The sequence below is a fragment of the Pleurodeles waltl genome, chromosome 7 (genome assembly GCF_031143425.1).
Source record: "Pleurodeles waltl isolate 20211129_DDA chromosome 7, aPleWal1.hap1.20221129, whole genome shotgun sequence".
In the NCBI taxonomy this organism is placed as follows: Eukaryota; Metazoa; Chordata; class Amphibia; order Caudata; family Salamandridae; genus Pleurodeles; species Pleurodeles waltl.
The window spans coordinates 540,628,368-540,641,885 of record NC_090446.1 but is presented as its reverse complement, the minus strand read 5'-3'; the positions used below and the strand labels follow the sequence as shown (position 1 = coordinate 540,641,885).

Below are 13,518 nucleotides of genomic sequence, written 5' to 3'. Positions count from 1 at the left end.
TCATGAAATCCATCCACTTGGGAGCCCCCACAGACCTATGCCCAGACCACATCTTCAGTCTCGGCAACCAAAGGATCGGCCAGGAACTCTCCACTTTACTTAACACCTCCATCACCACGGAACTGTTGCTGACCCACACATACAAAGTTCTACACAACCAAGGACCCACCTACATTAACCACCACCTGAATTTCTACCAACCTTTAAGATGACACTCCACCTGCCTATCAGTTTCCCACACACCACGCATCTCCTAAAGCAGAAGTGGAGGACATGTCTTCTCCCACACAGCTGTAAAAACTTTGGAATAGCCTCCCAATGCATCTCTGGATCATCATCTCTCATACAGAATTCTGTAGAACCCTCAAGCACTGGCTATTTGAATTAGCCAATGAGACCTGCAGGTGCCTGAATATCCTCAAGGGTGATTAGTCACGCTTTACAAATCTTATTTGATTGACTGATTGATTGACCCTTGCTGCACCACCGCAGCCTTATCCTAAGAGGCAGACACTGGCGGTAGACACGTGCAGTCCATTTGCCTTGAGTTCACTGTCACAGGTTATAAAGCTCCACCACAGTAAAATGCCTAAAACCAGGTGATCAAAAAGCAAACGATTCGGTGGATTAGATGGGCAGAACCATCTTCTCATATTTACAACTTAAAATCTCAACTAATAAAATCCAACTACCTTGCTGTCTTATGAATGAACGAAAACAGGGCAGGTAGAAGGGCATTATATGCAGGGCAAGGGAGAATATGTGCATTTACCAATAAGACAGACTCTTCCACCTTCTTATCTTGCCCAGGGAAAGGTTTTGTTGTTTGGAACAGATCCATCCAGCACAAAATCATTTATACACCTAATTTCCTGGATGCAGAACACATCAGCTTTTAGATTATTAAAGAAATTCATTTGAACAGGTTAGTTCAATAAGCCAGCAGCATTCAAGGAAACCAGTGTTAAGCAATTATTAGCTGAGCCTATGAATCATACATCCCAACACACAATTACAGTTAAGATTGCCAGGCAACCAACTCCATCTTCTCCACTCATTTTCTATTTTTGTCGGGGACCCTTCCACCTCTGTCTCTACTGACACCAGCAGGAGGAACCTGTGTCCTGCCTTCCCTAAGGGAAAAGAATAGGTGATTAACGTTTTCCCAAAAACACTTTTTCACCTCTGTGGGGCAATCCCCTATTAGGGAGAGGATTCTCTTTTCATGGGAGCTCCTGCTACTATTGCTCTCAAGAAATACAGAAATTACATCAATAGTGGGCATTTCAACATTGTTCTCTGAATTTATATTGTCCTCTTTATTATTTGTTGTGACATGTGGCTTTGTATTCTTAAAGCAAATTTTCCACTGATGTTTCTTAGGGATGGATTCTTCTTTGTTTCTTTTTCTTTTTCTACAGCTGACAATTTATCTACTTGCTTTCTTTTTTTAGGCCACAAATCAGAAAAATGGTTGGATACACACCCTGAAGGAATCTCTTTAACTTTAAAAAAGGAAATATGACATTTTTTGAGAAGGAAGTTCAAAAATATTTTTCAACTAATGTATCTGACCATCTTCTTTTTTAGCAGATTTATTGGTGATAATGCCCTTCTCAAAGTTCTTAAATTGAGGGTTTCCCACTTGCAAGCCAAGGTCTCTAATCATGGCCTTGCACTGCATTTTTTAATTTAAGCAACATAATCCAGCTTCATGAGCGTTAGCTAAATCCCTGATTCCGCTATCCTCTCCTTTTTTATCTACTAATGACTTCAGAATTGCCAGGAGAAAATCTTGTACATTATCCGAGTTGATTGCTAATTTTTCCAGCAACGCAAGAATAGATGACAGGATCCTCTCCAAACATTTAACTGACTCAGAGTATTGGACATAAGATCCTGGCAGATTGCACGAGGAACTTTAAGAAGACTACGTCTGCAGGAACAGAGTTTTCTGTGACCATGGATGGCTTCTAACTAGGGGTACTACTAAAAAGTTTCAGCATAGATTTTTGAGAGCTACAAGCAGGATTTGCAAATATTGCTGAAGCATGTTGTTGTTCTCTCAGCTTATTTATGCCATCTACATCCACGTCTGGTAGTGTAAAATCCCCATTAGAAATTATTTCTTCTCCCTCTCTCTCAGCTGAAGGCACTCCTTGATACTGCTCCAAAGGGAAGTCTAGCACATCTTGTACCAGAAGCTGGTCTGAGAGATTAGATAAATTAGGGGAAGGATCTTTCTGCTTAACTGCTTGCTGGGCTGTACCACTGTTTCCTGACTGGAAGGACCCAGCCAGTCAGCCTGGCACTGCACACCTCGGATGCCTGCAACCTCATACGTGGGTTATCGCAAGGATCCTCCCTGAGCCCGACCGTCTTCAATGCATGTACGATCCCACTTGCCAGCATCATCTTCTCTCACATTATCAACGTCTTCTTCCATGTCGATGACATGCCAATCATTCTCTCTCTCACAGACAAGATGCCCTGTACCTGGATCAAGTTCAATGCCTGCATGACTAAAATCGCTCAGTGAATGAAGACTACCTGTCTAAAGCTGTACACCAACAAGACTGAAATTATGATCTTCAAGAAGAGCACATCACCATCATACTCCACTTGGTGGTCAACAGAACTAGGACAGACACCCACCTAACCATCATAGACAGCAAAGTCAACATGACCCCCTAAGTTAATGCCGTTACCGCCTCATGCTTCCATACCCTGAAGATGCTGAGGAAGAATTTCAAATGGCTTCCAATCAGCACTCACAAAACTGTCACCCAGGACCTGGCCACAAGCAAGATGGGCTACTGTAATGACTTCTATGCCGAGATCAACAAAAAACTCACCAGAGGGCTGCAGACAATGCAGAACACCACACATGAAGGAGCTCTACTGCCTCTCCATTTACAGACAAACACATTTCAAATCCTCATTCATACTTTCAAGGCACTACATAACACTGGCCCAGCATACCTCAACAGTCACATCTGCTTTTACAAACCATCCAGACACATCCGCTCATCTGGTATCCTACTTGCTCAAATCCCACAGATACGGAAAACCAGATCCAGAAATTTAGACTTCTCCTACATTGCTCCCAAAGCATGGAATAACCTAACACTGCACATAAGAGCCTGCTTCTCACTCTTGACTTTTCAAATAGTACCCCCAGGTCCTTGGTGTGGCAAACTGGGTGAGCAGAAGAACAGAAGATTAAACCCAGATCTGTGACTGGAGGTGAGTGGTTGAAAAGTTTCAGCACTCCGTCCATCATACTTTTGTATTGCTAAAGTTGCTCTAAGTGTGAAGTGTATGCCCAAACATGGGTCCCTTGCTCACTGTGCCACTGAATTCAAGCTAGCCTGGCTGATGAAGGGTGGTACCCCAAAACCGGTCCCAGGATGCTTTTTTCCAGTCCAGGAAGGACCTGGCCTGGCAGTTCGGACGGGACTGTTCCCATGGGGAACAGGATCAAGACTGATTTCCATATGGCTGGGTCCAAACTGGGGTGGCATGGTGATCAGAAGAACAATGGATTAAACCCAGATCTGTGCCTGAGGGTGAGTGGTTGAAAAGTTTCAGCACTCCGTCCATCATCCTTTTGTGTTGCTAAAGTTGTCCCAAGTGGGAAGGATATGCCCAGACATGGATCCCTTGCTCACTGTGCCGCTGGATTCAAGCTAGACTGGCTGATGAAGGGTGATACCCTGAAACCGGTCCCAGGATGCTTGTTTCTGGTCCAGGGAGGACTTGGCCTGGCAGTTCGGGCTGGACTGTTCCTATGGGGAACAGGGTCAAGAATGATTTGCATATAGCTGTATATAAACTGGGGTGGCATGGTGAGCAGAAGAACAATGGATTAAACCCAGATCTGTGACTGGGGGTGAGTGGTTGAAATGTTTCAACACTCCATCCATCATCCTTTTGTGTGGCAAAATTCACACCAGGTCAGTGCCAGAATACCCACCGAGTGTTAGTGCACTTTACAAATCTAGGGACATAACATATTCCTCACTGCGCATGGCCTTGTGTGCGGTGGAGATTGGGGTTAGGGTTTGGATGTATATAAAGGGGTTTGGTGGTATGGCTTAGCAGCATTGCTTGGTCTGTGGCCAGACTCTGTGCCTAACTCAATGTGGGTAGCCAACCCCGCTACGCCCAGCCTTTGGCATACACCATTTGAGCTTCAGCTGTGCATAGTCTAGTTGGCTTCAGGCCTTTTAACCAGACCCTGTGCATTACCTACCACTGGCAGCCAACCCTACTGCCAATGGTTTACACAGTGGGCATTGGCTACAGGGCCAGGCATCCAACCCAATATGGTGGGCACCCCCAGGCCACAAAGCCTACCCTGTGGCCTATCCTCACGACCAACCCACCATAGATGGACTTGACCCTTGTCCTTTTTTTTGGATTTACAATTTCTAGTTTGAAAGTGAAAATTCAGAACAAGTGTCATTCCCAGGCAAGCTTCTCCATCCTAAGAATTGAGGTTCCAGAAATGACTCTGCAGAGACCTGATTGATGATACATAGTTCAGAGAAGCTTTCCCCTGGGTTCATGATACTTGGGCATGAAGCTTGCCCTGGATCTGTGGTATCTTTTTGGATTTTGTTGATCTCATACACATGTAGTGGCAGCCGGGGTCCAAGGGCCCTAACCCTGGCCGCAATTATAGGTATCAGATATTTTATGTGTTAAATGTACTCCATTGACGCTCTTGTGAGGTAACCTCCATTATGGTCTAGATCAGGGTGTGCCTGCCTTCCCCAGACCCCTTTTAAATTTTTTCCGTGACACACGGACCATGCTCCATGTCCTGAAATGATTGCTGTTAGAGAAAGTCTTCCCTTGTGGCACTCAATCAGATCAATCAAATACAGTGTTTTTACATTGGAACCATGGATCCAAAAGGTACATCGGGAGGAAGGGCTTCCTCTTCCAGTCAGCTTCTTTTTTTTTTTTTTATTTCTGACCTTACAGAGCACCACTGAATACCAAACAGCACAGATATACAAGATTGTTAATCCTTTCAAGCCTCTTGGCAGCTAGTGAACATACATACACCAAACCAACAAATCCATGCTTTCTGAGTAGTTCAACTTTCATGCTAGGTCTTTTTGAAATCCATTTAGCAGCATTGGCCATAGGTGCAAGGAAAATGTCCTATGGGAGTTAAAATGGGAAAACATCCTTGTTCATCCCCCTAAATTGTTTTTCCTTGCGCAGGATCTGCACAAAAATTTGCATGCTGGCAGCCTATATAGTGTCAAATTTGGTTCAAATCGATCAAAACATAAAGGCAAATCAATGGAAAGTACAGCTGAACCATAGTCGCACAGTTAAATGTAAATTATGATTCATATATGCAAACAGTTTTACCTTTCTGTTAGACTTGGCATCACTGGCATGGTCTCCCCTAACTTTTTGCCTCTACTTCCCAAGGTTGTTTCTCTGTGATGGACTCTGTTTTTGCTGTTTTGTTTGCTCTGAGCACTCTACCACTGCTGACCAGTGCTAAAGTGTAAGTGTTCCCTGTATAAATTATATGTGTACATAGGCTTATCCATGATTGGCATATTTGATTTACTGGTAGGTCCCTAGTAAAGTGCACTAGAGGTGCCCAGGGCCTGTTAATCAAATGCTACTAGTGGGCCTACAGCACTGGTTGTGCCACCCACATTAGTAGCCCTGTAAACATGGCTCAGACCTGCCACTGCAGTGTTTGTGAGTGCAGTTTAAAACTGCCAATTCAACTTGGTAAGTGTACCCACTTGCCAGACCTAAACCTTCCCTTTTTATAGATGTATGGCACCCCTAAGGTAGGCCCTAGTTAGCCCTATGGGCAGGGTGCAGTGTATGTTAACGGTGGGCAATGTACTTATGTGTTTTACATGTCCTGACAGTGAACTACTGCCAAATTCAGTTTTCACTGTTGAAAGGCCTATCTCTCTCATAGGTTAACATGGGGGCTGCCTTTAAATATTATTAAAATGCAGATTCCCTTTGGGAGCAGTTAGACATGTGGAGTTTGGGGTCTCTGAACTCACAATTTAAGAATACATCTTTTAGTGAATTGGTTTTTAGATTGTGTGTTTGAAAATGCCACTTTTAGAAAGTAGGCATTTTCTTGCTTAAACCATTCTGTGGCTCTGCTTGTTTGTGGATTCCCTGTCTGGGTCAGTTAAACAGTTGGGCTGTTTGCACCTCTCCTCTAGACAGTGACACAAAGGGAGCTGGGGTGTAGCCTGTATATCCTGATGGGCCATCTGGGCTGAGGGGAGGGGAGGAGTGGTCACTTACACCTGAAAGGGCTGTGCCTGCCCTCACACAATGCAGTCTCCAACCCCCTTGAGTGTGTCTGGGGCCTGGCCTGGACAAGGCAGGATCTTGAGAACAACAGAGACTTTCCTTTGAAATAGGCCTACTTCAAAGGCAGAAAGGGCTATAATAGGAGCACCCAAAACCCCTGAAAATCAGCTTACTTCAGGAACCAAGAGGAACCTCTGCCAAGGAGAAGAGCTGAAGAAGCTGAGGGAGGACTACTGCCCCTTTGCCTGTGACTGTGCTTTGCTGGGTTGGCCAGCAGTAGCTGCTTCTACCTGAGAGAGGACAATGACTGACGTTTGTGTGACTTCCCACTGTTGAAGAATCTCCAAGGGCTTGAAACTGAGCTTGCCTCCTGTTGTTGAAGTTTCAGGGACAGCAAAGACTTCTCTCTACCAGCACTTGGGCTTTCTGCTGAGAGTCCTGCCTGCCAAGTGGTGCCTTAACCTATCTCTGGGTCCTTGAAAGGTTCAGCTGGTGGAAAAGGACATAAATCCATGCAAAGACCGCCGTGCAGGGAAACGTTCGACGCACCACCCGCATTGTGGCTGAAAAACAACGGCCCACTGGCCTTGCGGCTAAAATCGCCGCTCCACCTGCATCGCAGCTGGGAGATCGACGCAACGCGGCTGGAGAAACAGCGCGCAATACCCACAGCGGCTGCTGTTAACGACGCAAGCCCCCACGCAGCGCGGTTTCTTGACACCGCGCGATCCGATTTTGACGCAACATTGCTGGGCGTGGAAAATCAGCGCAAAGCCTGCCCAGACCTCAGGTGCCAGTCCAGATCGACGCATCACTCTCTTGCGAGAGAGAAGAAATGAAGCATGCCGACCCGACCGGAGTAGGAACGACCCACGCTCTCACGTGCGAGTGAGAAATCAACGCATCGCTGGCCTTTTTCGACGCACGCTCACCTGTGCGGCTTTATTTTGACGCTACCCAGGTACTTTTGTACGCTAACAACGTTCTCACTGTTTTCTAAAGGATTTAATACTCTTTTGCTTTTCAAATTCATACCTTGACTTGTGTATGTTGGGTTTTTGTTGTTTTGGTCTTGTTTTGTTTAGGTAAATATTACAATTTTTCTAAACCTGTGGTGTGTCCTTTTGTAGTGTTTTCACTGAGTTACTGTGTGTGTTGGTACAAATACTTTACACCTTGCTTCTGAAGTTAAGCCTGCCAGCTCGTGCCAAGCTACCAAGGTGGTGAGCGGGGGTTAACTGAAGGTGATTCTCCTTTACCCTGACTAGAGTGAGGGTCCTTGCTTTGACAGGGGGTAACCTCACTGCCAACCAGAGACCCCATTTCTAACACTTTCCATTGCAAAGAATGTCGGAAATTCACTGACAAAATACAGCTAAAGTGATGTTACTGTTCCCTGGCAAAATTTAAACCCAAGATATTAATTGTTCACTACGTGAACTCTAACTCATGCCCATGCCATTTGCTACTCAGAATTTCACATATGACATCACTGATGATTTCTCAAATTACATCATTGGTGAAATCACTGATGTTATGTGTGACATCAACAGTGACATGACTGATAACTTCACTGATATGTTCATTTGTTCTGTGTGACACAATCAAGATAGCCCATGATGTTAGAATACAAGTCAATCTTAATCATCTACCAAAATCATATATTTATTGTTCTTTCCACAAGGTGCTCGAAGATAAATCAATAAAGTGCAGACAGCGCAGTGCTCATATGTGCAATGGTAAAACAATAAAAATATGATACACATATAAATTGTGGGTATCAATAATTTAACATTTTCATTCCAGCATAAATATTGATCCAGAATTAGAAATAATTTTGCATGAAATGATCCCCATTTCAGTGTTGACGTTTTACCCCCCAAATTATTTGCAATGGGTCTCCTCGGGACAAACAATCCATGCAACAAATCACTTAGGAAAATTAATTGTAGACATCTGTTAACCTCGTAGGCCTATTATTTAGGTCAGACATATAGCTAACTGATTAAACACGTACCTCTCAACTGTAAATATCTTGCATTTGTGGAGGTTTCAACCAGTCCGAACAATGTTTCCTGCTGCAATAAATAAACATACGTATTACATTGTGTCCATATGATGAACTACTCTTACAAGAGAATTGATCAATTACTTATAATACGCATGTAATGTATCCCCTCATCATCTTTTATATGTGCTGCATTAACCAATCTACACCTCTACATGAACATAAGGTCATTGCTATTTGATGGTACTCTGCATAATGAAACTCCTTTACCGCACCTGTTGTGTTGGGAATATTCCTACTGTCTTTGTAATCATTCCCCTCTAATATTTACTTATCGTTGCTAATGATACCAGAGACCACTGCTTAGACGTGATTTCTCTGCTGCCTCAATAAGGTACGAAGCTCAATCCAGCTGGTCTGGGTAGTAGAAATCAAGTGCACTATCTTCCCTGCAACTGCCTTTAGGTTAGGGAAAACCAATACTACGTAAATGCACAATTATTCCTTGCACATACCCCAAATTGGGTATATCAGACAGCATACATGCCCAATAGTCATAGGGAAAAAAACACACTTTGTGGTGGAGGAAGCAGCCTCACCATAACCACCAAACCAATTGCATATGCACATGCCCCTATGTTAGGAATATCACACTGCATAAATATCCCAATTATCAATGTGAGAAAATCCTCACCTTACGGATGAAGAAGCAACTTCGCCATCAGCACCAGATCAATTGGATATGGTAACAGATTGGTCTTGCACCTGCTCAATCGAATCGTCTGAGTCAAACATTGCATGAAGGACAGCTCTGTTCTTATCTACTAGATGCATTAAGAAGACTGGACTAGACTGCTCCCCCATGTGCTCTATTCAAGTGGTCATGTGCTCTGTCAGTACCAATCACCATTTAAGATTGCATCATATGGATCTATTGCCCGAGGTCATATATGCCACAACATTTCTAAAAGCCAAATGTGTTCACACAACTGGTTATTTTACATGGTGCTAAGTGTGGCACAGTTCATATCTCCCAATCTCATACAGGAAATTAGACCACTAACCCAAGTGGTCATCTTGGATCTCCACTATACTAGTAACCGTGTATTCTCCCACTACAAACCATCTAATAAGGGTGAATAGTGAAAGTCATTTTTAACCTATCTATGTAGTCCTATGTGCCATCCCAAGTAATTGTGTTCAAACATTGGATAGTTGAAGATATATACATTATCATCATGCAGAAGCCAACCTCTATTACAGTCATGTGACAGCACCTTAAGGAGATTTCCAACACCTCGTATCACAAAATGACAGGGAGGGCAAACATTCCCTTTTATTCTGTTGTGTTCCAAACTTGCATATCTTGCATATCTTAGTTCTTTTGTTTAAAACGGATTCAAAGTCAAGACAAGATCATACTGGGGACATTCCCCAAGTAAGGTTAAACCACAGTAGACTCCTTCTCCTATACAACCCTTGACCATTTCCACAGCCCAGTTCTTGTAGGAGGCTGGCCTGGTTTGTAGTGGGTACCTTGGGTACTTACACCTTATACCAGGTCCAGTTATCCCTTATTAGTGAATGTAGTAGTGTTCTAGCAGCTTAGGCTGATAGAGTTAGCTATAGCAGAGCAGCTTAGGCTGAACTAGGAGACATGCAAAGCTCATGCAATACGACCTATAGTTACACAGTACTTATACACAAGTAAAGACAATACTCAGTGTTACCAAAAATAAAGGTATTTATTTGGGTGTCACAGTACCAAAAATATCTTAGAGACAATACTCCTTCTGGAGGTAAGAATTATACACAATATATACACTAGACACCAAAATTAGACAAGTAAATAGTCATAGAACAATGCAAGCAATAGGAAGTGCTATAGATTGCAATAGGAGAAAATAGGTCTAGGCGCAACACAAACATATGCTAAGAAAGTGGAATGTGAATCACAAATTCCCCCCTAGACAAGTGTAGTGTGTGCAGAATCGCTGGGAGAGTAAGAATACAGTAAAGATAAGTAAATTACCCCACACCAGAGCCCAGAAAAGCAGGAGTAAAGTACTGCAAGTTTCCTTAGGACACACTACACCTTGTTTTTGAGATTTTGCAGCAGCCAACCAAGTCTCCAAAGAACAACTGCTGGATTATTGGACCTGAAGACCTGCAAAGGAAGGGGACCAAGTCCAGAAGTCAAAAGAAGTTCCAGGAAGGACAGGAGCCCCTGCCAACCCAGAAGAGGGCGCAAAAGAAGAGTCCCCGGTTAGTAGAAGACTGCAGAAATGCACCCTAGGAAGATGCCAGTGGGTTCCTGCACAATGCAAAAGATGTCCCACGCGTGAAGATCATTGCAGATGAGATTTTGTGTTGGAAGGCAACAACAAGTCTGGGCTACGACAAAAGTGTGTTTTTCATCAAAATGGCACTGGATGGACACAGGAGGGACCTGTGGGCCTCAATTCTGTGTGAGGAGGAAGAGGGGACTCTCAGAACTTTAGAGAGCCCTCAGGATGTCAGCCAGCACCCCCATAGGCCACAGGATCCGGGTTCAAAGGAGGTGCAAAACACGGTTGATGCAGCACAGCAAAGAAGGTCCCACGCAGCCGGAGAACAACTCAGTGAGTTGAGCGTCACAGGGTGGAGTGCTGGGGACCTGGGCCAGGCTGTGCATGAAGGAATTTTGCAAAAAGTGCACAGAGGCCTCAGGAGGTGAAGAAGACACAATACACAGTGGTACCATCGTTCTCGGGGAAGGCAAGGTCTTACCTCCTCCAAATTGCATCAGCAGGACTTCAGGGCAGTCTATGTTGATAATGTCCACCCTCTGTGTCCTTAGGAGCATGCTCGATCAGATGTTTATCATTCCAGTCTTTCATACTGTGAACATGTATTTTGTCTTTTTGCTATGGTCCTGAGATTGGTGAATTGAGCTCGAGTCACAGAGTAAGGGTAATTGTCTGGTGACAAAGAGCAGGGGAATAGTAGGAGGGTATGGGAGTGGCTGTGCCTTTTGTAAGTCTTTATTCTGGGCTTGGTGGTGCATCTATGTTAAAAGGTCTTTTACGATGGGCTGGTTTGAGGTGTGAATTGTTTTGCTTTGCCTATGTCCATGAGGTTACCGTTTACATTCCTGATGACTCCTTTAATGGCTTAGCTGCAGGGGCTTTTCCACTCCCTATTTTGATATTTGGGACAGATGGCTCTTAGGCCTTCATAATGTTTTTCAACAAAAGGTATCCCACCCACAAAAGTGAGGTACCATTTCTATCATTAGTGTGAGAAAACTGGGTGGTAGGAATTTTGTAACTCCCCACAGATTATGGGACTTTTTCTCACAGAAAGGTGAAAAAAATGCACAATGTTTGCTAAAGCATGATGTTTGCAGAGAATTCTGGATATGAAAACATAGCAGAAGCCATGAAACCCACACTACCATGGATTTGTCTGGGTCTCTAGGTTTCAGAAATACCCTGGGTGTATAAGGTTCCATGGTTACCAGCTGACTCAGAGCCTAAACAGTCCGGCCATTCCCATTGGCAAGAGAGAGGAAATTGTGATTTGCACCCTCTCTACTGACCTATGTGTCAAATCTGTGCCCAAGGGAATCTAAATTTGCTCTTGCTTGCCATGGTGATGGGAATACTGGTGACCCCAGCGTGACAGAAAGACTGTTGGGACTTTAGCGGTGGGGTTGGGCCTGATGTCTGGGCAGTAGGATAGGAACAGATTAACCCAGGGACCATATTAACTTTGTATAGGGACACTTTTCATCTGTTCCTGTGAGAAATCATAGGCCCAACCACACAAGTGGCATACTGTTTTTATAGGGAGGAGTATGAGAATGCTAGGTGGTACAATTTATGTGGATCAGTGTAGATTGTGGAACTTTCCCTCACACAAATTTGAAGAAATTGCAAGAGTTTAGCAAACATTTGACATACTGGGTAAGAAAAATTAGTTGGATGCGTCTTGTGTGTAAACACCAGAAGTATTTTATGAAGCACTACAGCTGACAAACATTTCCTGTCTACCACAGTGAGGATGCATTGAGGTGTACTTGGTTGATTCGACCACTGTAATAAAGTGGTTAAAGTATTCTACATTCGTCTCAATGGTAAAAGAGGTATGGCAACATCATAATTTCTTACTGTAAAATTTCACAAACGTGTGAAATTATACAAAAGGCAGCTGCCAGTATCTCATCTGAGAAATGAATAAAAGGGCACACTTTACTTTAAAAAAGAGTAAGAAATAGGAAAGCAGTTCAAGGAGAAATGATTTAGCTCAAGGCATTTTCTACTGTGTTCGGTCTCCAGTGAGCAAGACAGGTTTCATGCCTGCGAAATTCAGCAAACACATTTCACAGGAGTACAACAAAAAGTTGCCCAGTCCAGTGTAGGTGGATATACTGTATACGACAGCAATCCCTATTGGCTCAGCTTGTCCTGATTCACATCAAAGTCTCGGGTAAAAATGTGTTAAAACAACCAACTTTATTAGACAGCGACATTTCATGTTCAGTTATGTGTTTCCATAGTTGCAATGCTTTGAGTTCACAGTGTTTTAAAGATGAAGCCGTTTGGGTTTAACATATAAATGAACTCTTATGAACTTACGCAACACTCATGTCGTCAGCTTTTTCTTTTCTGAGTGTATGGTCGGAAGCCACTAACCAAACGCTGGTGAATTACTGAAAGCCTGCTAAATATGTTTTAATTTAATACTATTTCTAGTTCAACTGATGTTGTCTATCACCTTAAATGTTTGCATTAGTGCCGAAGAAACCTAAAGAGTTATGTCAATGTGGTATTGCCATGTAAATATTTTATCTGATGATCAATATCTTTGCGTTTCATTTCAGGCAATGCCACCTCTCAAAGCGCAACAGGACTCCCTGGTAAGAGCAGCCTCAAGATGGGTTCTTATAGTTACATGTGTTTGTTTGAAAGTGTGAGGATGGAGAAGGAGTGGGATAATTCTGGAAAGACGACTTGGTCAGAAACATACATTGTTGCAATATGAAACATAAACCCCCTTTTATCACGGAAGCAGTCGGTTTAGCTAACAAATAATCAAATATGAAAAATGTATTCCGGAAACCCATAAATTGTGGGTCAAAGTGGGCAACAGGAAAGGGGTGGAGTCACAAAGGGAGGATTTATTAAAAACGGAGTCTGACTGTCATT

General features: G+C 43.4%; 1 protein-coding gene across 4 annotated transcripts in view; it reads left to right on the top strand.

The window, feature by feature from the left end:
• The window catches only part of LOC138304315 (transmembrane protease serine 9-like), a 1,357,906-nt gene that overhangs the window by 189,260 nt on the left and 1,155,128 nt on the right, over positions 1-13,518 (top strand). For all 4 annotated transcript variants that reach the window (XM_069244270.1, XM_069244271.1, XM_069244272.1 and 1 more), the window contains one exon: positions 13,194-13,229. In XM_069244270.1, the coding sequence (XP_069100371.1) occupies positions 13,194-13,229 (36 nt within the window). The remainder of the gene's footprint in view (positions 1-13,193; positions 13,230-13,518) is intronic.